The sequence below is a fragment of the Mustela putorius genome, unplaced genomic scaffold, assembly GCF_011764305.1.
Source record: "Mustela putorius furo isolate JIRA1106 unplaced genomic scaffold, ASM1176430v1.1 tig00003901_pilon_pilon_pilon, whole genome shotgun sequence".
Classification (NCBI taxonomy): Eukaryota; Metazoa; Chordata; class Mammalia; order Carnivora; family Mustelidae; genus Mustela; species Mustela putorius.
Genome location: NW_025422049.1, coordinates 17,964,536 through 17,988,123, shown reverse-complemented (window position 1 = coordinate 17,988,123; position 23,588 = coordinate 17,964,536). Strand labels below are relative to the sequence as shown.

At 42.4% G+C, this 23,588-nt stretch overlaps 1 protein-coding gene across 5 annotated transcripts in view; it reads left to right on the top strand.

The window, feature by feature from the left end:
• Positions 1-23,588, top strand: part of MID2 (midline 2) — a 98,997-nt gene that overhangs the window by 64,561 nt on the left and 10,848 nt on the right. For 4 of the 5 annotated variants that reach the window (XM_004769017.3, XM_004769019.3, XM_045068233.1 and 1 more), the window contains exons 4-7: positions 5,790-5,897; positions 7,299-7,447; positions 19,238-19,365; positions 20,184-20,417. In XM_004769017.3, coding sequence (XP_004769074.1) covers positions 5,790-5,897; positions 7,299-7,447; positions 19,238-19,365; positions 20,184-20,417 — 619 coding nt within the window. The remainder of the gene's footprint in view (positions 1-5,789; positions 5,898-7,298; positions 7,448-19,237; positions 19,366-20,183; positions 20,418-23,588) is intronic. The other variant, XM_045068235.1, reaches the window with a different exon arrangement.

Genomic DNA, 23,588 nt, shown 5'->3' with positions numbered 1-23,588 from the left:
GTAATTAGCTGAGTTCATTCACACTCATCTCCTCCACTAGACTAAGTGCCTCAAAAGCAGAAGCTAAGTCTTTTTCATCATTCTGTCCCACACAGTGAACCCCCGTAGACCCTAGTAGTACATAGGGTAGGCCCTAGATTAATGCTTGCTGATAACAACTCCCCCAACTGATCTTTAATGCTGGCATTTCAAAATCTTCTGTGGCAGGGGAGGAGATCTTCAGACAGAAGATCTCTGGGAATGAGCCAGGCTGGCATTGACCATACAGTGGAGGACACCGAGATGGAGATGCCTACGAAGTGTTCTGTCCATTACCACATAAATGAATGTCACCTGACTCTGGCTGTAGAGCTCATCCACAACTTCATTAATATTGTCCCACCTGACCAGGAGATCTCAGTTCCTTCTGAACTCCTGGGCAGTGCTCCTCCGAAGGGCTGATGGATGGGACTGAGCCAAGAGGAGGGTATGAGTGAGGAAGTTTCTCATGCAGTTGAGTTGGAGGGAAGACTGATGCACTTTAAACCCAAGAATAAAAGACCTATAGAATGGGCATGTGGGAGATCCCCCAAGAAACTATCAAATAAGCTCTGGGAAGGCAGCTGAGGGTAAAAAGGTCTGGTCCATTTACATTTCAATAGAGAACAGAAACAATTACCTAAATACAACTTTTTTTTGTGGCCTCTTAAGCCTTTGCAACTTGTGGCTTTTGTGAACTCCCACGTATTTATTTCCTTGTTAAAAACCATCAGTAAAATCCTTCTAATGGGATATGTGTGTCAGTGTCAGGGAAGGGAGGAAATTAGGGGAAGAATAGGTCTGACTGTAGGTGTAATTTTTGAACTGGAAGGTCGGAAGGAACTTTGGGATATGGTAGGGTGGGCGGTTGGAGAAAAAAGTGCAAAGCAAATTCTGGCTGCCTTTGGGAAGAAAGAAAAGAGCACAGAGCAGAGAAGAGGACCTGGAGACCTGACAAGAGAGGCTCCCTAGTGCATAGGTCTTGGAAACCTTGTGCTGAGACTCAGTCTTTGACATCAGAAACTGCTTCCCGCCCATGCAAAAATTGCCCTGTTTAGGGGACAGAGAGATTTATACAAGTAGGCCGCCAAGATTACTCTACTGGTAATTTTTGGAGAGGGTAGATTTTTCCACAGATAAAAAGCCTTCTTGTCAAACCCACCAGCCCAAACCAAAGAGCAAAGGCCGAAAAAAGATCTGGAATCTTTTGCCAACCAACCAACCAACCAACCAACCAAAAATGCTTATCAAGATAAGCCCAGTTGTTTTCAACTAAGGGTTAATAAGCAAGTGAAATACGCCAGTGCATTTTCAAGGAAAACTGCAGAAAAGGAAAATACCAGGGCTTTCAAGTACCTTCCAAGCAATTTGAGATGTTTTATTCACATCATGAAGACAGTTTTACCCTGGAGTATTTCCTTTTCAGAAACTACTCAAGGAACCTGCTCTCTTGGGCTGCTTCTTGACATGGAAACATTTTAATGTCACTGCTTTACCTTTAGTTTGGGATTTTGCCTCTTCAGCCCAATTTCTGCTCTACTACTTGTGCCTCGCTGTTTGATTTCGCTGTCCAAACCCCTCCCTAGCTCCCTCGCTTCCGTCCACATTTTCTCCACAAAATGCCTTTACTATAGTCCATTTTGTAATGTTTGTCATTCTTTTTGTGCTTTTTCATTTTACTAAATCAGTCAGTAAATATTTGTTGTGTGTAAGGCATTGTGCCTGTTACAGCAGGAGAAACAAAGTGACATAAAAACTTTCTTCAAGGACCTTGCTGTGAATTGAAGATTTTCCAGCCAGGGAGTGTATCTCATATTTGACCTTTCCATTGGATTCCTGTTACTCTCTTCGGCTAGGTCCTGTTGACATCACGAGAATTTCCTAAATCATAGCCACCCCCCCTCCCCAGCTTACCATTACGCCCAATCATATCAATCCCAGTTCAACTCTTTAAAAAAATGAAGTTAACTTGATGGTTGCCAGAAGCGCGGGGAGGGTGTGGGAGAATGAGTACATGGGTGAAAGGGAATGGGAGGTACAGACTTCCAGTTGTGGAATGGATAAGTCACAGGGAATGAGGGGTACAGGATAGGGAATATAGTCAGTGGCATTGTAACAGCATTGAGTGATGACAGATGGTAGCTACACTTGTGAGCACAGCATAAAATTGTTGAACCACTGCATTGTACACCTCAAACTAATGCAACATTGTGTCAGCTATACTCAAATAAAAATATATATTTATTTTAAAAGTTCATTCTCTCACCATCCTACTCTCCAAAAAATATTTTCAAAGATGCCATATTGCCTAATGAATAAAGCTCAATTTCGTTGGCTTGGTTCGAAAGTTCCCTCCCTTTTACCTTTAAAATCAAAGTCCTGCCCATCTTTATGGCTCAAGGCCCACTTCATTCAGGCATCTTTTCTTCACTTCCCCACCAAGAGCGATCTCTCCCTTCGATTTCTGGAGATTATGTTCTACCTCACTCATTGGTATGCTGCCTTGACTAGTTTGTTTTGTATGCATGTGGCTTTTCCCCATTCAGATTGCAGATTTATGGAGAGCAGGGCCTGAGCATAATGCATTACACACAAAAGATGCTTAATACATGTTTGATGATGAAGACGGGGATGATTTTTCCTGATTTCAGGGTATGTATAGGATGGGTTCTAAGGATGAGTGGCTAAGGAAAGATTCTGGAGGGAGGGGAATGAATTAATAAGGCTTTTACAGTCACAGTCCTAAAGGGATAAGGACTTCAACTTACTGATTCCTTGGCTGGGAGCCTTGTTGTATTGCCAGAGTTTTAGTGAGTTTGAAAAGAAAAGGAGGGGCAGGACTTTGGGACTGCTGTGAATTTATGTGGAGAATGAGAGAGAGGTAGCAATCAGAAGTAACTGAACCTGAGTAACTTCAATAATGATAGTAGCATTAGCCAAAACAAAACAAAGAAGAAAAGAAAGAAAGAAAAAGGAAATCAGAGGTGGAAACCAGATTTAGAGGGGAGATGATGATTTAAGTTTTTAAAAAGATTTTTATTTGTATCTCTCTCTCTCTCTCTCTCTCACACACACACACACACACACACACACAGAACAAGCACAAGCAGGGGGAGCAGCAGGCAGAGGGAGAAGGAGGCTCCCCACAGAGCACAGAGCCCAATGTGGGATTCGATCCCAGGACCCTGGGATCATGACCTGAGCCAAAGGCAGGCGCTTAACTCTCTGAGCCACCCAGGTGCCCAGTGAGTTTGTTTTCAGATATACTGAGTTTAGGGTAACTTGAGTAACCAAGTGGACACGTGTAGCAAGCAGTGAGATACTCTCTACCTCTATTCAATTCCATGCAACAAATATTTACTGAACATCTGCCATATGCCAGTCACCATGTTGGAGAGACAGTCAAAGACGACACAAGCCCTGTCCTCCAGAACTCATGTTTGAGTGGGGAAGACAGACTAGTAAATTCCTCTGGCATAAGGTAGTAAATGGTATAATTGAAATATGAAATTGAATATGAAATTGAAAGTGCAGTGAAGGTATAAATAGGGGACAAATTGCATCCGAGTGGGTGAGAAAAAGTTACAGAAGTGAAGAGTTTTGAGCAAGGCCTGGAAAGAAAAAGTAGACGTTTGTTCAATAAACAAATAGGGAAATGGCTTTCCAAGTGAAAGAAGTCTCAAGCCAAGGCACAGGTCACAGAAGTGTGGGGCATTCTAGTGATCTGAAATGACTAAAGAGAATGGGATGACAGAATAAAGATGGATGGAGCAAAAGAAGTAACTGGTGTCGGAGACTGGAGGAACTTTGTTACACTAGCCTGTGGAGGCGGTTTAGTGCAATGGTTAGAGGTGTAGACGCCAGTGTCAGACTCCCGGGTCAAAATCCCATCTCTGCCACTTACTAGTTCTGAGTGAATCCATTAGTCCCTCTGTGCTCAGTTTTCCCATCTGTAAAATGGGGTTGATGGTACCTGCCTCGTAGGATTGCTTTGATGGTTGAGAGGGCTATGTGTAAACTGATTAGGGTCCTGCCTGGCATATAGTGAGGATATGTAAAGGTCAGCCCAAGGGCGAAATGGCAAGAAACAGACCACTACACCATTGTGTACTACACCATCCACAGCTTCAAAAGGAAACTACGGGAACCAAGTCTCCAGATACTCTAAGCACACATTCAGGGAACACTAGGTGAATTTCTTCTCACAGGAGTGGGAGTTTCTAGAGAGGGTGAGGTTCTCTGCCTTAGAAATGTAGATCCAATTTAGGAAAAGTGTGAACAGCCTCAGTGGGGGAAAACTCTAATGGCCAGAGTGGGACTGTTGACTCACAATAAATGGGAGCTCTCATTATGGTATTCCCTCCAGCAAGTGGAAATCAAACGAAATCAGGCAGTGACACCACACGCGTATTTTATTTCAGTTGAGTAAGAAACAGAAAATTGGCCGGCAGAGGATGAGCGAACAGGCAGCAGGGTCCAGTGAGGAGTACTTTGCTTGGCTCAGAATATGTAAAGGAATCCTCTGAAAGGGGCTAGCAATCGGAAATGCAGACCTACCTTGCTAATGAAGCCTATCTCACCCCAGGAGTTTGGATGCTCTCAAGGAACCCATTGTCTCTTCCTCGGCTTTCTAGAGCTCTGCTCCAGCACTCCTGGAATAGACTCTTGGAATGATTGTACTTCCCCGTGTGACTGCAAAATGGAACTGAACCCCGTCCACCCACACAGCTGGCCCTGGGGTTTCACTTGACAGAACTGGGTGTGAATGCTGGGCTTACCACCAATAGCTGTGTGATCTTGAGTGAGTCACTCAAATTGTCTGAGCTTCAGTTTCTCCATCTGTGAAACGGGAACAAAAATGGCTCCTCTATTATGAAGGGCTTATGGTAATTACATGAAAGAATTTATCTAGAAAGCGCTTGGAACACTGAGTGCTTAAGAGTTGTAAGTTCATCTCCCTTCTTTTGCCTTTATACTTAGGTCACCCAAAGATCCCTGCTCTCATTTTAGCCCTTCTGGGGGCTTCCTCCTGTCTAATGTCCAGAGTAGTAGAGATGGGAAGAAGGAGAAATCAGTATATGGAAAGACGGTGAAAAATGGTGGCTCTTTTTTCAACTCCTGTCCCCCCAAATCTGACTTTGTGGTAAAGATATTTTGATGTAGCCAGTATTCCCAAATGGGAAAGGTATTCAGATTCTGGATGGCTGAAGGTGAGAAGTATCTGCTAAGACATCGTGACAACTCTACGAAAATGTATCTACGCATGTGTATATTTACTCTGAACTCATGGCTGTGCATTCGTATGTTTTAGGATGAGACGGGAACTAGGAAAATTGAAAACATTTCATTTTTAGCATGGTAGAACTAGATTGTTGTAATGTTACCTTAATATTGTTGTGCCTGTGGAGAGGGATCCTCTTTTCCTGACATACTTAATTCTCCTTACCCTCTTTTCAAAAGAACAACAGGAGGAAAGGGTCCTGGAGTAAAGGGAATTATACAGTGGAAATAACATGCCCCCATCTCATCTGTCCTTCTGCCCAGCCTTCCATTAACCATCATGATCTACCAGAGGCCGGAGAGCTTCCTGTCTGTGGTGCTTCAATGCCCTTGCATCATTAATATCATCATCTCTACCCTTCTTCTAGGAGTGGATCTAATGAGGGAGGTATGGAAGAAGTTCTGCATGCTTAGCGTCAATCCCAACCTTTGAGAACCAGCAAGGGAAAAAGGCAGCAATCACTGTGTAATATTCTGGACTTTCTTGGCAGGTGAATACTGCTATGCATGAGGCAAAACTCATGGAAGAATGTGACGAGCTGGTAGAGATCATCCAGCAGAGGAAGCAAATGATCGCTGTCAAAATCAAAGAGACAAAGGTAAAGCATGGAGCTTCAGTGAGGCCAAGGCAGAGTTGACTTTACAAATGTCAGAGTTTCATCCTGATGATTCCAGTTTGAACTTGGATCGTGAAAGTAAGAAGAAATGGGGTTAGAGGGAGGGAGGCAAAGAAGAAGCGATGTTTGGCCTAGTGCTATAAACCTGGTAGAAATGATGATTTCTGGGGTATTGGAAATGCTCTATACCTTGACTGGGTTGATGGTTACATCGGTGTATGTATATGCAAAAAAAAAAAAGTCATTGAGTTGTCCACTCAGAGGTGGGTGCTTTACTGTAGGTATCTTATAAGTCAATCCAAAAAGAAAAAAAAGTGATGGTAGAAATGTGGGCCAGAATTACGGAAGGACCATGCGTGCTATTATGAGGACTTTGGGCTCACCCACAAAGGCATTGGGAAGCCATCCTAGTTTCTTAGGAAGGGAGAGAGTGATCGATATGGCAGAAGTAACCAGGGTGTATCTGAACAGGATGACACTGAAGTCAGGGAAGCAATCTAAGAGGCTTATGGAATGATTCTTGATAGGAGTCGATGAAGACCTACACAGGGGAAATGTCAGCACAAGTGGAAGGAAAGGACAGAACAGGAATTACTAGAAAGGAAATGATGGGAATCCTCGACTGCTCCACTGTAAAAGATGAAGGGAAAGAGAAGATTTCCAGGTTTTTAGCCTAGGAACTGAAGAAGTAGGGTCAAGGTCAGGTGTGAGCCTCCATGCATCCATATGGTTGTAGGCATATTGGTCAGCCAGTCAGCATAGTGATAATAAGTTCATGCCAGGTATACAGTGTGAGGATTATGAGAGTCTGAGGTGATGATCAATACTTTGTGCCATGCTGGGTGGTTCCAGCCAATGCAGGAACTGAAATTCCCGAGAACACAGATCTGTGAATGTGCAGGTGCTCATAAGAATACAGAGAGAAAGATACTCGTTGGAAGGTAGAGTGCCATAAAGAACAAGGAAGTACTTTTTATTAAACTCGGCTCTGAAAATATATCAACCATAAAAATGGGTCGATGGAGATCCCTGGGTGGCAGGGCTTCCTTTGATACTTTTTATTTTCTAAATACTCAACTGTGAGCATGCACTCTTGTTCTAATCAGAAAAATTAACGTTTTTGTCCATGAAAAAGAGGAGGCAGATGACTGAGAGTGTATGAATGAGTGCGTTGCAGCCTAAGTAAGCGGGCTGTAGGTGGGAGGAGGGGCTGGCAAGACAGAGACGGTGGGGTGAGAAGGTGAGTGGTTAGTACGGGGTCCATGGGATATTAATAGGCCTTATTTTTAGCATTGCTGCAGCAGATCTCCTTCGTGTTGTTTTATCGTTTTTAATTAAGCCCTGGATGTTGAAGCTCATTTTTCTTCTGCTCATTCCTTTAAGGTTATGAAACTGAGAAAGTTGGCACAGCAGGTTGCTAATTGCCGTCAGTGTCTTGAGCGCTCAACAGTCCTCATCAACCAGGCTGAACATATCCTGAAAGAAAATGACCAGGCCCGGTTTCTCCAGTCTGCAAAAAATATTGCCGAGAGGTGAGCAACTTCTCTTCTTTTCTCTAGGCCTGCTCTTAGGAAAAGGGTGCAGCTGGAAGTCACTGAATTCTGTTTGGGCACCTACATAGCAGCTGCTGCCCGAAGATCTTACCAGATACTTTTTTACTAAAGACTCAGTGGTAACCTCTAGGTAGCTTCACCCCTTCTGCCAGTGCACAGCAAGCCACATTCCCTAGGGAACTAGGGAACTAGCTAGGGCTCTGCCCCAGCTCTCTGCTGCCCATTCAGTGTTGGAGTTTTCTTTTTTTGTTTTGATTTTGGGTTTTTTTTTAAAGATTTTATTTCCTTGTCAGAGAGAAGGGGTGGGGGAGGGAACACAGGCAGGGGAAGAGGCAAGGGGAGAAGCAGACTCCCCACTGAGCAGGGATCCCATGCAGAGCTCGATCCCAGGACCCTGGGATCATGACCTGAGCCAAAGGCAGATGCCCAACTGACTGAGCCACCCAGGTGTCCCAATGTGCTGGGGCTTTCTAGGTTGGTGTTAGCATAGGGGCAGAGAGACTTTTGGCCACAGGGACAGGTGTGTGCCCTCTCTGAGTCTTTGTGCAATTTTTATTCCTTTCATTTAGTTATCTCTCACACAGATGGATAGAGCAGTAATTCTTGGGCTTTTGTTTTTAATCAGTCATCCCCTTGAAAATGTGATGAATGTCCTGAGCCTTCTCCTGAGGGGGAAATGCATGTTAGATGCGTACATGTAGAATTTTGCATGTGATTCTAGAGGACTCATGGGTCCTTTGAAGGCCATCTATACACCATGTGCAAAGAATCTGAAGTCTAAAGTGGCACATTGCTCAGTAGATTCACAGAGGCTTTAAGGGGCTACAGAGACGTATTAGGCAAACTTGGCCTCCTTCTCTGTCTCCCATTTACTAAGGCTTTGGCTCCACGTACACAGTATTCCTTCTTCCTGCTTCTGCCAGCATTCCGGGTGACCCTGGCTTCCACATGGCTCCTTGCCATCCCCTCCTCCAGTGACCCTCACCTCTGCTCCCCTTTATCTACCTGCTTCCATGGCTCCCATGCTGAACCTTGCCATCAGTCAGAATTACACTGAAATCATAAATTAACATCCCCGCTCTGTTCTAGCTACAACCGCTATACTTAAAGTTGATTGGTTTTCTTCCAGAGTCTCTATTCTTCAACTTCATCGGGATCCCTAAGACCCGACTGCTACCTACCAGCTACCTACTGTCTTTACTTCTTTCTTTGGTCTGTTGAGGCTCTGTGATTTCTCATGTCAGCTGCTCACTCTTGTTGCAATGTACCCACTTCCCTGGTCTTTTTATCACACCAACCTGATCGAATCCCCAACCCCGAACCAGCCCAGTTCTTTCTGTTTTCTTTTTTAAAATATTTTATTTATTTATTTGGGAGACACAGATAGTGAGAGAGAGCATGAGCAGGGAGGAGAGGGGCTTCCCACTGAGCAGGGAGCTCAATGCAGGACTCAATCCCAGGACCCGGGAATCATGACCTAAGCTGAAGACAGATGCTTAACTGACTGAGCCACCCAGGTCCCCCTCTTCCCACCTTTTCCATGTCTGTATTTGAGTTGCAGAACCCAGCTAGAGAAAACCACATAACCAAAGAGGTTGGTATTATCACAGTACACATTTATGGCTTCTAATCTCACTGGGGCCCTGAAATCCTTCTGCGTCACCTTGATCAGCTTTCTTTTTGCTTTGTCTCCCTAAAGACTATTTCAAGTGTTCTGCATTCAACTAAAAAATTCCAACCCTGCCACCTTCCCCCTCATGCTCAGCAAATGACTTCACATCCTTTTTTAAAGAGTGGCAGGTATGAAAGGACAAAGGACAAAGTTCTCAGCTTCTCAAACCAAACTGCTGGGCATATTTACATCCAAATCCATCACTTTTGCCTCCCCACTCCCCCCCCCTTTTTTTTTAAAGTAGGCTCCATGCCCATTGTGGAGCCCAAGGTGGGGCTTGAACTCACAATCCTGAGATCAAGACCTGCTGAAATTAAGAGTCTGACAATGAACCGACTGGGCCACCTAGGCACCCCTCCCTTTTGATTACATTGTATTATTTGTGTTTTGGCCACATGCTTCTCTTTTTTCCCATAGCTTCAGTTTTTCCATTTCTCTAGTTGACTTCATATCCACCTTTAAACCCACTCATGTCTCTCCTATCTAAAAAATATAACACCCACAACTTTCTCTAATCTTACACCCCCTCTGGCTATTGCTGTATCCATCTCTTTCCCGCATAGCAAACTTTTTCAAAGACAGTGCCATGTCCTCACCTCTGAATTACTCTTCTCCAACATTAGAAGTTATTTATACTAAAGTAATACTTGTGCATAGTTTAAAAAATCAAATATTACTAATAGTCATATTATAAGAAAGAGCAATCTCCTCACTGCTGGTTTCTGTTCTCCAATAAGAATAATACTGAGCATTGATTCTGTGTTGAGCATTAGTCTAAGCCCCTGCAAGTGTTAACTCATTTAATCCTCACAAGAAAAACCCCTTATGAGATAGATGCTATTATTATCCCCATTTTACAAGTGAGAGAATGAGGCTCAGAGAGTTTATGTGACTTGCCTAACATGACCCAACTAGTAAAGGATAGAGACAGGAATCAAACCTAGGGAGTTTAGTGCCACAGTCTACACCTTCCTAGCAAAGCCACGAAGTTTCAGCTCTATTAGGTATTTCTGTTGGCATGGCCTTTACATTTCTAAATAACATTCTTATATTGCTATCCCCCCCGCCATTTTAGACATTAACAATTGACTTCTACAAACCTGGAAATTTTTTAGCCATCATTTCCTCAAATAGTTTTTAGAATTTTTCTTTATGAGAGAGAGAGAGAGAGCGTGCGAGAGAGCAAGCGCACCCATGCAGGGTGAGGGGCAGAGGGAGGGAGAGAATCTCAAGCAGACTGTGCACTGAGCACCGAGCCTGATGCGGAGCTTGATCTCACCACCCTGAAATCCTGATCTGAGCTGAAACCAAGAGCTGGATGCTTAATTGACTGAGCTGCCCAGACGCACCCCCTTGAGTATTCTTTACGCCACCTCCTTCCCTTCTTATGTAGACTCCTATTACATGTATGTTACGCTCATTGAAGTTTGTCTCAGCCCTCTGATGCTCTGTTCCTTTTTTAGCTATTTTTTCTCTGTGTGTTTCATTTCAGTAGTTTCTGAACTACTTTTTTTTTCTTTTTTAAAAAAATTATCTTTGTGAGATATAATTGACACATAAAATGGTATGTTTTTTAAATTTAATTTTTTTCAATGTTCCAAGGCTCATTTATGCACCACACCCAGTGTCCCATGCAATCCGTGCCCTCCTTAATACCCACCACCAGGCTCACCCAACCCCCCACCTTCCTTCCCTCTAAAACCCTCAGTTTGTGTCTCAGAGTCCATAGTCTCTCATGGTTCATCTCCCCCTCCAATGTCCCCCAACTCACTTCTCCTCTCCAAATCCCAATGTCCTCTGTGTTATTCCTTATGGTCCACAAGTAAGTGAAACCATATAATTGACTCTCTCTGCTTGACTTAGTTCACTCAGCATAATCTCCTCCAGTCCTGTCCATGTTGATGCAAAAGTTGGGTATTCATCCTTTCTGATGGAGCCATAATATTCTTTTCTTTTTTTTTTTTAAAGATTTTATTTATTTGAGAGAGAGAGAGAAAGAGAAAGAGAGAGACAGAGAGACAGAACGGAGGAGGGGCAGAGGGAGAAGCAGACTCCCCACTGAGCAGGCAGCCTGACCCCAAGCTCGATCCCGGGACTCAGAGATCATGATCTGAGCCAAAGGCAGATGCTTAATAGACTGAATCACTCACCTGCCCCTCATTTTGATAGTTTCTAATATATCTTGGCATTCACTAACCTTTTCTTCTGTAATGTCTACTCTGCCATTAATCTCTCCAGTGTATTTTTCATCTCAGACATTGTAGTTTTCATCTCTAGAAGTTCAGTTTAGTTATTTCTATAATATCCATATTTCTACTTAAACATATTTAGCCTTTCCTCTAGCTTTTGAATATATGGCACGCAACACTAATTCAAAAAAGATGTATGTACCCCTATTTTTATTGCATTATGTATAATAGCCAAGAAACCTACATGTCCTTTGATAGATGAATGGATAAAGAAGATCACAGACACAGGGCGCCTGGGTGGCTCAGTGGGTTAAGCTGATGCCTTCGGCTCAGGTCGTGATCTCAGGGTCCTGGGATCGAGTCCCGCATCGGGCTCTCTGCTCCGTGGGGAGCCTGCTTCCCTCTCTCTCTCTCTCTCTCTCTGCCAGCCTCTCTACCTACCTGTGATCTCTCTCTGTCAAATAAATAAATAAAATATTAAAAAAAGAAGATCACAGACACACACACACACACACACACACACACACAGAGAGAGGAATATTACACATCCATAAAAAAGGATGCAATCTTGCCATTTGCAACACCATGGATGGACCATGCAAAGTGAAATAAGGCAGACTGAGAAAGACAAATACTGTATGATTTCACTCATATGGAATCTAAATCAAAACAAAACAAACAAAACCAAAACAAATGAACAAACAAAAAGCAAAATCAGACCTACAAATATGGAGAACACACTGATTGTTGCCAAGGGAAAGTGGGTGGGTGATGGGAAAAATGGGTGATGGGCAGAGGGAAATACAGGCTTCCAGATATGGAATGAATAAGTCATGGGAATAATAGGTACAGTATAGGGAATATAGTCAATGGTAGTGTAATCGGGTTGAATGGTGGCAGATGGTAGTTACACATGCGGTGAGCAGAGCATAACATACAGACTTGTGGAATCATTGTGTTGTATACCTCAAACTCATGTAACATTGTATGTCAACTATACTCAAAAGAAAATTAAAATCAGATCTTGGGCAGAGCATGGCATACAGTTATCAAAATTGTCAGAATGTCTAATTCTAACATCTGTGTCAGTTCTGGGTCAGTTTTAATTGATTGCTTTTTCTCCTCATTATGGGTTGTGTTTTTTTTTTCCTTCTTTGCATATCTGATCTTTTTTTTTTTCCTGGATGTCAGACATAATGAAATTTATCTTATTGGGTGCTGTATATTTTTGTATTTCTATAAATATTCTTAAGCTTTGTTCTAGGACATGGTTTGGTTTCTTGAAAATAACTTGATCCTTTTGGGTCTTGTTTTTAAGACATGTCAGGTGGAATCAGAGCAGTGTTTAGTCTGAGTCACATTTTCTGTACTAGCGAGGCAAGACATTTCTGAGTACTCTCCTAGGTGCTCTATGCATCATGAGATGAGACTTATTCCAGTCTGGCTTTTGGGAACAGACTCTATTCCTGGCCCTTTGTGAGGACCAGGGATTTTTTCCCTCTCAACCGTTTTTAAAAAACTTTTTGAAATTTATTGATTTGAAAGAGAGCGAGAGCACAAGCAGTGGGAGAGGGTCAAAGGGAGAGGGAAAAGCAAGAAGCAGACTCCATTGCTGAGCAGGGAGCCTGGCATGGGGCTTGATCCTGGGACCCTGGGGACATGACCTGAGCCTAAGGCAGACTTTTAACCAACTGAGCCACCCACGCACACTTTCCTCTCATCTTTTAAGGGAGCTCTTTTCTTGGCCTTGGGCAGTTTCCTCACATGTATGTATTGATCAGTATTTTCTTGAATACTTAGAGGGGAACCTTCCAGAGGTCTCCAGAATTCTCTCTGTGCAGCCTTCTCTCTGATACTCTGCCTTGTGAACTCCAGCCAACTTAGTCTCTTAGAGTCTCAGTGTTCTTAATTAGAGACATCATCAAGATCTGCCTGATTTTCCCTTCATGTACTATTTCACTCTCTTAATTTTGTTGGAACAATTTTTCCCGTGGTCTTCCAAGAAAGAATGCATGGGAAGTAAATTTTCAAAAACTTTTTGTTTAAAAAATATTTGAAATTTATTTTCACATTTGGTAAGTTGGAAATAGATTTCCCTTATAATTTTGAAAGCATGGCTCTGACTTCTAGTCTCCTAGACTTCTCCTGACTTCTAGTGTTGGGCTGAGAAGCCCACTGCTATTTTGATCCCTGATCTTTTGAATGTGACCTATATTTTAACATTTGAAGGTTTTAAGGTCTTATCTTTAATCCCATTTTTCTTAAAATTTCCCAAGATATGCCTTGGTATGGGTCTTTTATCATTCATTTTTGTTGGGCACTAAGTAGGTCTTTCCAATCTGGAGGCTAGTGACTTTTCATTCTGGGAAGTTCTCTTATATTTTTCACTAATAATTTCCTCCCATTTATTTCCCCTCTTCTCTCTTTCCAGGACGCTAATTAGTCAGAGGTTGAACATTCTAGATTTTCTCTCTGATGTTTAAAATCTTTCATTTCCTAGTTTTCATGACACTGTCTACTTGTTCTGTTATCTGAGATGTTTCCTTAAGTTTTTATCCAGTCCTTCTATTAAAATTTTAATTTCAGCATTCTTATTTTTATTTATAAGAGCTCTTTCTTGATCTTTGCTTTTATTTTTTTTTAGCATTCTGTCCTTGCTTTGTGGATACAAACTATTTGTTTATCTTCTTGAAGATCTGGACGATGATTTAAAAACTTCTAAGCTCTGCATTGTTTTGGTCTCCTCCAAGTTCCTTTTCTCCATTCATTTGTTTAAGTTGCTATCTTCCCCTACATGTTTGGTAAGCTTTCAGCTGACTGTTTGAATTGACCACTAGAGGGTGACTGGAAGATCTGAGGTGATGGGAACAGTTTGTTCCTTGGGGAATGTCACTATAGGATAAGGTGGAATGCCAGATTTTAACTGAGGGGACCCAAATGTCAGTTATGTAGGTGTTTTCTCTTCAGTCAGTTTCCCCTAGAAAGAATCTACCAATCTCCTGCTTCTGATGGGGGATGAGGGGGACTAGGCTGGCTGCCACGATTCTGGGATCCAAGCAAGAAAAGGTGGCTGAGGGTTTTAAGACTGCTTTTGATGCGGGGCGCCTGGGTGGCTCAGTGGTTTAAGCCTCTGCCTTCAGCTCAGGTCATGATCTCAGGGTCCTGGGATTGAGCCCCACATTGGGCTCTCTGCTCAGTGGGGAGCCTGCTCCCCCCCCCCCCGTCTGCCTCTCTGCCTACTTATGATCTCTCTCTGTCTATCAAATAAATAAATAAAAATCTTTAAAAAAAAAAAAAAAGACTGCTTTTGATGCAGCGTCAAAGCTCTGCAGAAACTGAACCTCACATCTCCTGCCAGGACGAGGGAGGAGTAGTCTCTCTGGTCGAGTGGATCTGGGGTCTAGCTGTTCTTCCTATAAACTTTCAACTGTCGGCGGCACAAAATCAGCTTGACGTTGTTGGCTTCCTGACCCAGCTTTCTCTGGTCTGTTGTTGGTTACCGCTCATGCATCCCTTTCTAGCTTCCAAACATTTGCTGACAATCTCTTACTTGCCGGCATGTCTTTTTCCATTCTCTTTGTCTTTGTGGGTTTATGACATTTTATTCTTTGACTGTCATTTCAATGGTATTTCATGAGAGCAGAGATAAAACATAAATTTAAACCACATTATTCAATCCTCCCCACTCACTCAAGTCTCTGAAATGTCTTCTGCCTCTACCACACTATTCCCAGTGTTCTTTCTGAGGTCACCAAATGGATACCCTGTTGCCAAATCTAATAGACGTTCCTTTGTTTTTTGTTTATTTTTTTTAAAGATTTTTTATTATTTTTAATTTTTTTTTTAAAGATTTTATTTATTTATTTGACAGAGAGAGATCACAAGTAGATGGAGAGGCAGGTAGAGAGAGAGAGAGAGGGAAGCAGGCTCCCTGCTGAGCAGAGAGCCCGATGCAGGACTCGATCCCAGGACCCTGAGATCATGACCTGAGCCGAAGGCAGCAGCTTAACCCACTGAGCCACCCAGGCGCCCCATATTTTTTAATTTTTTATAAATATATATTTTTATCCCCAGGGGTACGGGTCTGTGAATCGCCAGGTTTACACACTTCACAGCACTCACCATAGCACATACCCTCCTTTGTTTTATCTTACTGTTTTGTCTTCCTTAATCACTCAATAGGGGCGCCTGGGTGGCTCAGTCCTTAAACGTCTGCCTTCCGCTCAGGTCATGATCCCAGGGTCCTGGGATGGAGCCCCACATCATGCTCCCTCCTCCGAGGAAAGCCTGCTTCTCCCTCTCCTACTCCCTCTGCTCTGTTCCCTCTCTTGCTGTGTCTCTGTCAAATAAATAAATTAATAAAATCTTTTTTAAAAAATCACTCGATAACCTTTGTTCCTACTGACAATGATTCGTACTTGAAATTTCTCTGCCCTTAGCTTCGGTGAACACTTCTGCTTTTCTTCCTACCTACTGATTTTCTTTTTGCCTTTGGGAGCACATCACCTTTGACCTATTCCTTTAAAGCTCTTGTCTTTATGATTCTGTTTTAGGCTATTCTCTTTTCTCTTGAGAATCATCTGCCCAACCTCAATATCTTCATCAGTGGTTTCTCACAGGGTCTGAAATTCTTCCCCACCAATAATAATTGTAATAATCTATTATGGGCCAAGACCTCGGTTAAAATGAAATTCTAGCTGGGAGAGTATTCCTTCCCCCCTTACAAATGACACTTATCATATTGTCCTTGAGAGATAACTAATGTTGTTTTGCTTAAACATATTAAACATAGACACACACACACACACACACACTTACATATACCCCAATGCCATTTTTACTCATCCTTAACTTTCAGCCACTGCTAACATTTGGGAATATAGTATCCCAATATTTAGATTTTTATTTTTTATAAGATTTTTATTTATTTAAGAGAGATAAAGACAGTGTGTGACTGGAGAGGGGCAGAGGGGAAAGGAGAAGGAATCTCAAGCAGACTCCCCATTGAGCATGGAGCCCGCGGTGGGGCTCGATCCCACAACCATGAGATCATGACCTGAGCTGAAACCAAGAGTCAGATGCTTACCTGACTCAGCTGCCTGGGCACCTCTAGATTTAATAAATATTTCACAAACAGAGGGTCATGCTGTATATACTTCATTATACCCTATGTTTGAAACTTAGCAATATATCATGAACTTGTCCCTGTCATTGAACTGATTTTCATCTTTTGATGTATTACATTTACTTAGCTCAGTCCCCATGGTTAGAGAGTTAGGGTACATATGGTATGTTGAATGCTCTTACACCTCAGTTGTTTCCTTAGCAATAAATTTATGAAATAGAACTGTGATGTCAAAGAATATTTGCATTTTAATCTATGTTGGTATTTAATGCCAAACTTATCCCCAAAGTTCGTTATCAGTTTCAGTCCTAATAAAATATGTAGACATTATCTCATACCAGCATAAAAAGCTCCTATAATTGTCATTATTTATAATCTTCAATGCAAACTCACTTTAATTTACATTTATTTGATTCCTCATATAGTTGGCTTTTAAATATATTTTTTAATATTTTATTTATTTGTTTGCGAGAGAGAGTGAGTGAGAGAGAGAGAGAGAGAGAGAGCACAAGCCCGGGGAGAGGCAGAAGGAGAGAGAGAAAGAGAGAGAGAGAGAAGCAGGCTCCCCGCTGAGTAGGGATCCTGATCCCAGGATGCTGGGATCATGACCTGAGCCAAAGGCAGATGCTTTACTGACTGAGCCACCCAGGCACCCTGGGCTTTGAAATATATTTGTTGCCTATTTGTTTTCATGTTGTGTGAATTAATTTTGTTTTATTTGTCTATGTTCCTGTCACTACCTTCCTTTTTGCTCATGTGTAGACACCTTAAAATCTGTTTTGCCTCCAATTTTGACCCCTTCCAGCCCATCCGTACAGGCAGAACACGCTTCCTAAAACATAAATTTGAGCATCACTCCTCGGTTCGGTGGCCTTCACTGCTCTTTGGATAAAGTGCAAACCTTGTAACGTGGCCCACAAGGCCCTGTGTGGTTTTGCTAATTCTGCAACCTTCAGGCTAGAGAGAACACACAGAGCCACATAGTCTCAGCTTACCTAACTCCTACGCATTGTGTAGGTCACTGCGTAAAATGAACTTCCTCCCGGGAGATTTCCCTTAGTGCCCAAGTCCCTGCCAGGGGGGTCTTGTGTATGGTACAGTCCCTTTGTAGTGGCATTTTTATTGCCTATTTAATATCTTTCTCCTCCACAAATTGAATTTTGTGAGGGCAAAGACCACAACTGTGTGTCTCCAGTGTGCCTGGCACAATGCCTGGCACATTATTTGTGCTCGGTGAGTATTGGATGGGTGGATGGATAGATGTATGGATGGGCTGATGGACAGATGGGTGGATGAATGGAAGAAAGAAGATTGGGGAGGCCAGGAAGAAATTTTATGAGCCAATTTTCTGCCTTAACTCTTGCCCTATAGGGGTTGTTGTCTTCTTACTCATTGAATCCTGAAGACTGGCCATTCTATGTAAGACCTGAAGATTATAGTGTTAGTCTTTCATATGTTTATCCTGGCCTACAGCTTATTCCTAAGTCATCTCTATTTTCACAAACAGCCAAGAGCTCTTGTTGGTGGATGTGTAGCTGGGTTTACGTGGGTGAATGTTTGTTAACTTCTCAACCCCTTACAACTAATTCACCTTAGAAGTTTCCTCTCTAGTCTTCTACATTCAGTGCCTCTTCCCCTTATTCTACCTGTGTATTTTTGCCAGATTAATGTTTTTTTTTCCATTCTGTCATTTGCATGTTCAAGGATCTTCATTGGCTGTGATTCAGAGGTCTGTCATAGGGCCTCAACATGTGTGCTTTGGTCAAAACTGCCCAAGAGAATTCTGATGTGTTATGGTTAAGAATTGCTGAAGCACAGAAGAATTTACCTTAATTTTTTTAAAGAGCTATCTAAATTGGTTCAGGGTATAGAGCTTAGAATCTAATGAACATAGATTCATAGACTTTTTTTTTCTGACCCTTACTGGTTGTGTGACCTTAGGCAAGTTACTTAAGCTTTCTATGTATCATTTCTTGTTTATGTTATATCTTATCGTCATTTACAAAATGGAAATAACATCTACTACACAGGATTATGGCAAGAGGTAAATTAAATCATGAATGTAAAGTGCATGCGTGGTCTCTTCTGTCTACTAAATGCTCAATAAATGTTAGCAGCTGTGTTGTTTTTAGTCATTCATTATTCATTTAACAATTTTTTATTCGCCATGTGTCCAACACTGTGTTTCGGACCATGGAAGCTATGAGAGGTACAAAATACAAAACCTGCTCTTGAGATACTTAGAACTAACAGGGGAGGTAAAAGTAGCAGAGCATTATATAATCATGGTAAATAGTAATAAAATTAAATGCAAATGTTATAAAAGAACAAATCAAGTACAGTATTTAGGTGAAGGCTTGAACTCAGCTCAGCCCCAGCATGCTGGCTTGTTGATTAGCATAAAAAAAATAGAGGGGAAGAAAAAATATCTCTCAAACTGCTCTAACCAAGCCTTCAGAGGTCTAGTTTTGATGCTGCCTGCCAGATGGAAAATGATGCAGAGGGGAAAAAATCCTGTATTTACTTCTCAAAATTAAGACAGGATGGGGGAGTGTGTTTGCGGGGTGAACATATGTGAATAAATATGGTATATCTCTTAATTTGTTCCTGATGATAAAATTTTAACTGGTTTCCATTGGAAAATCACAGATATGATATTTTCCATTTAATGAATCAAGCCCCCCGACTCATATATTTTTGCCTTGTTGAACCAGGAATCAAACATTGGATAAAAGTTGCAAACTAATTTTGATGTATATTGATGCACTTTTTCTCTTTTCCAGGGTCGCTATGGCAACAGCATCTTCTCAAGTTCTGATTCCAGACATCAATTTTAATGATGCCTTTGAAAACTTTGCTTTAGATTTTTCCAGAGAAAAGAAACTGCTGGAGGGGCTAGATTATTTAACAGGTGTGAAAATACTCTGGTTTCCTTCCCATTTTAATGCTTGTCTTTTGGTGTTCTCTTACTTTAAGGTAATCAGAAAAGGACCATATTTGCAATGAAAATGCTTTTATAACTTTTAAGATAATACATGTCAGTAATATATTGTTGCTTGTTGTTAAAGGGGTTAGAACTCAGGTGGCAGTTATGGAATATTAAGGCATGTCCCGCTTGGATATGCGTACTGTTCAAATGATTTTAAGGAAATTTGAGAAACTAGCAGATTAGGATGAAAAAATGTAAGAACTGTCTGGCTTGCAGACAATTTTAGGAAATGAGGGATGCATCCAGCCTGTGAAAATTCTTGTTACCTTCAGGATTATTGAATGGCCACTTCCCGAGAAAAATACACACGTACAATAATTTGTCACTGGTCATTATTTTTGTTAACATATTAAAATAACTGTCATTTACTGAACAACTACTTTGTGCCAGACACTGTGTATTCATTTTGTAGTGTAAGTATCTACCACAAATCTGTCAGGTATTGGTCATCCCTTATTTCATAGATAAGAAAACTCGTATAATTGGCTCTTGGACATCCTGCCCAGAATATATGATAAAACTTATTTTAAAATAAAAAGAAACAGGTCGAAGGTCATGCAATAAGAAAACCACATGACCACTGGAGGTCTTGGCACTTGGCTTCCATCGAATGCATCTCGTTGATGAAGAGAACCTCCTTGCCACGTGGTGTTGAGTTGGGAAGCAAGAGTGACAACTGCTAAAATTCCAGAACAGAGAGAGTGTGCCTTCCTCACCTTCTTTTCCACCTTTCCTTACAGCCCCAAACCCACCATCTATCCGAGAGGAGCTCTGTACTGCTTCCCACGACACCATTACAGTCCACTGGATCTCAGATGATGAGTTCAGCATCAGCTCCTATGAGCTTCAGTACACCATATTCACTGGCCAGGCTAACTTCATCAGTAAGTCATGGTGTAGTTGGGGCCTGTGGCCAGAGATAAGGAAATGTAAGGAAGCAGTAAGCTGCTCAAGATTGGCCGGGGCGCCACGAGGCAAGTGTTTGTAAGACATGTTAGGTTGTTGAGTATAGTGTTTCTCGTAGACAGTGTAAGCTCCCCCAGGGCATTGCAAAGACCGTATTGCTGGGTGGACAAGCAAGGTGTGTATTTCCTTGCTGGGGGAGTCATGGGGACCACTCCCATTTGTTTTTGTAATCCCTAGCCTTTCCTCAGTTAATCCATGTCATTCTGCTCATCCTGAGTCAGAACCCAGTGCAGGATTCATTCCTGGGCAGCCACGCCACTGTCATTGCTGATTCTGTGTGTGTGAACATCTCTCTCCTCGGCTCTTCTTCCACTTCATTAACATGATAAAATACATCACATTGGAGGACAACTGCTTCCTTTCCCGGACCTATTTGTGTCTGCGATGATAGTGATAAGCCTTCTGCCTCTGTCACTGTCCCCCTTCTCCCCCTCCTCTGAGAATGACACCAAATACAAAAATGTGGCAGTGGGCCATGAAATGAAAGATGTTTAAAAAGCAGTCACTGAGCTCACATGTTATGGTTTCACCTTCTGGTGAATTAGAGCAAGACCAGGCAGAATAGAAACTTGACTCATCGATGGCCAGATGAGAGAGACCCAGTTGCGAGTTCCCCTCCCTGTGCCGGGGAGAACTGGAAAGCAGAATTAAAACTGGATTCAAGACCAGAGCTGATTCCCACCCTAAGGTTCACCCTGGGGCTCTCGCCCTAGTCCGCAGAGCTGCAAATTAGTATTTTCTTTTACCTTTGTACGTGTGTGTGCATCTGTGTCTCACTTCGCACACAGGCCCACATGAGAGGAATTTTCCCCATGACACCAGCCCAATAGGCTTCCTTTTCCTGTTTGGTGCCCATGCTGGGCCACATGGTGGGCTGGGGAGGTGACAGGACATTGTGGGTCACACTCGAAAAACACTTGCCTCGTGCAGCTCCCACCTAAGCCACCTGGCCTGGGTAGCTGTGCTCCTAGGTGTTTTATTCAGCTTGAGGAGTCACAAACCCTGAGGCCTCCCTGACATGCTTTCCTGCACTTGTCTCTCTCTCCCTTGCTCTGGTGAGTCTTAAAGCCAGCAACTGAGCTTCTCCTTCCTGAGAGGGATAGAGCAGAGGTCTGCTGGGAGCTGAGCCATAAGTCCAAGCGACAAAGATCTGAAGGCTCTGCTCTCCATTTTCAAAGATATATAGCCCTTTGTAAAGAAGAACTTAGATGATTCTTAATGGCGATAGGATCATAGCGCCTTCAGATTGGAAGGAACCTTAGAAGTCCTTTAGGCTAATCTTCTTCCCTTCTACTAGATACCCAGTGGATGATTGTCCTGCCTCTACTGGAACATTTCCAGTTCTGGTGATAGGTAGCTCACTTCTAACAAAATAACTCATTCTGTTGTTGTTGTAAATAATTGTCAGGGCTTCCATACGGAGGGCCTAACCCTTCCTCCTAGTAAATAACAATGACGATAGGAATTGATAACGTGCATTCCACTTTGTCATTTATAAACGCTCCCACATTGATCATCACGCTGAGTCCTCATGGCTTCTTCCCTAGCCTTATGGCATAGATGATACTAATTCTGTTTTATGGATGAAGAAGCTGAGGTTCATGTGAAATGAGTTGCCCAAAGTCACAGAGATACAAACTGATGGAGTCAAGGTTTGAACACAAGCCTGTCAGACTTCAAGTTTAATGTTTCTTGAATGAAACCCACAGCTACTAATTAGTCCTCATCCTAGCCTTTTGTGCCTCACTAACAAACCTGATCCATCTCTCCCATGACAGTTCTTCAGATAATTTTAGGTAGCTCTCATGTACATCCCTTCTAAATTTTCTCTTTTCCAGGCTAAACGCCCTTAATTCTTTGAATCGCTCCTCATGTGAGATGGTTTCAGGCCCCTTACTGTCATGGTATCCTTTTCAGGAACACACTGCTGTGTGTCAAAGTGCATTATAAAATGCACTGTCTAGGGGTGCCTGGGTGGCTCAGTTGGTTAAGCACTTGACTCTTGGTTATGGCTCAGATCGTGATCTCAGGGGCCCGGGATCGAGTTCCGCATCGGGCTCTGCACTCATCATGGAGTCTGAGAGTCTCTCACCCTCTCCCTCTTCCGCTTGTGCTCACTCTCTCTCTAAAATAAATGCATAACATCTTTTCAAAAAGTGCTCTCAAAAAAGTGAATACAGTACTACAAAAGTGGTCTGACCCCCCCTAGCCCTGAACCTCTTTATTCGAGTAGTCACACTGACTACTGAGTGTTGATTACTGAGCATGTAGTCACTTGAAATCCCTAGGTCTTTCAAGTTCTTGATTGTATAAACTGAAATGCAACACCTTAAATTCATCCCGCTTCCATTTTGTCTGGTTAGCTTTGACTTCACATTCTAGCTTGCCCAAATCCTTTCAAATCCAGTTTCTGTCCTCCCAGCCTGTCTTCCATGTCATCTTCCAGTCTAGTGGAATAGGACAGTGACAGGAGAAGAGCCCTGAGCAAAATTCTGCCTGGCAATGGGCAGATGAGACGAAAATATTTTAGGGGGTGCCTGGGTGGCTCAGTAGATTGAGCCTCCAACCCTTGACTGTGGCTCACATCATGATCTCAGGGTCCTGTGATCGAGTCCCATGTTGGGCTCTCTCCTCACCAGGAAATCTGTTTGTCCCACCTCTCCCCCTCAGTAAATAAATAAATAAAATCTTGAAAAAGATGAAACTATTTTATTGGGAATACATATTCATGAAAATTCAAGGGCCTAATCTTTTCATTGGTCTGGCCTACCTCTGTTCTGCCACTGTTGATTGAACCTTGGCTCTGAGAGTTGCTTTCCTTTTCCCCTTAGTCTTTTTGCTTTTCTTTCTTTCTCTCTTTTCCTTTTCCTTTTCCCTTTTCTATTCTTCATCTGTAACTATCTCCCCACCTCATCTAAGATTTGAAATGGTCACAAGCCAATAGTGTTTCCGATGATGCTATTAGCTGGATTCAAACGGATGTTTGGCCAATTGTCTTCCCCATTACTGTCTATCTTTAGTCTATTTCAATTTTGTGTTTTGCATTATGCAAGCACTGGCCATACCTTCTGTCTGAGCAGGCCGACAATAACATACTGCCACAAACATAAAACTTCTATTTCCTCTCCTTTTTATTTCCATGCAAATGTTCTCCACCACACATTTACACTCAGGTTCAT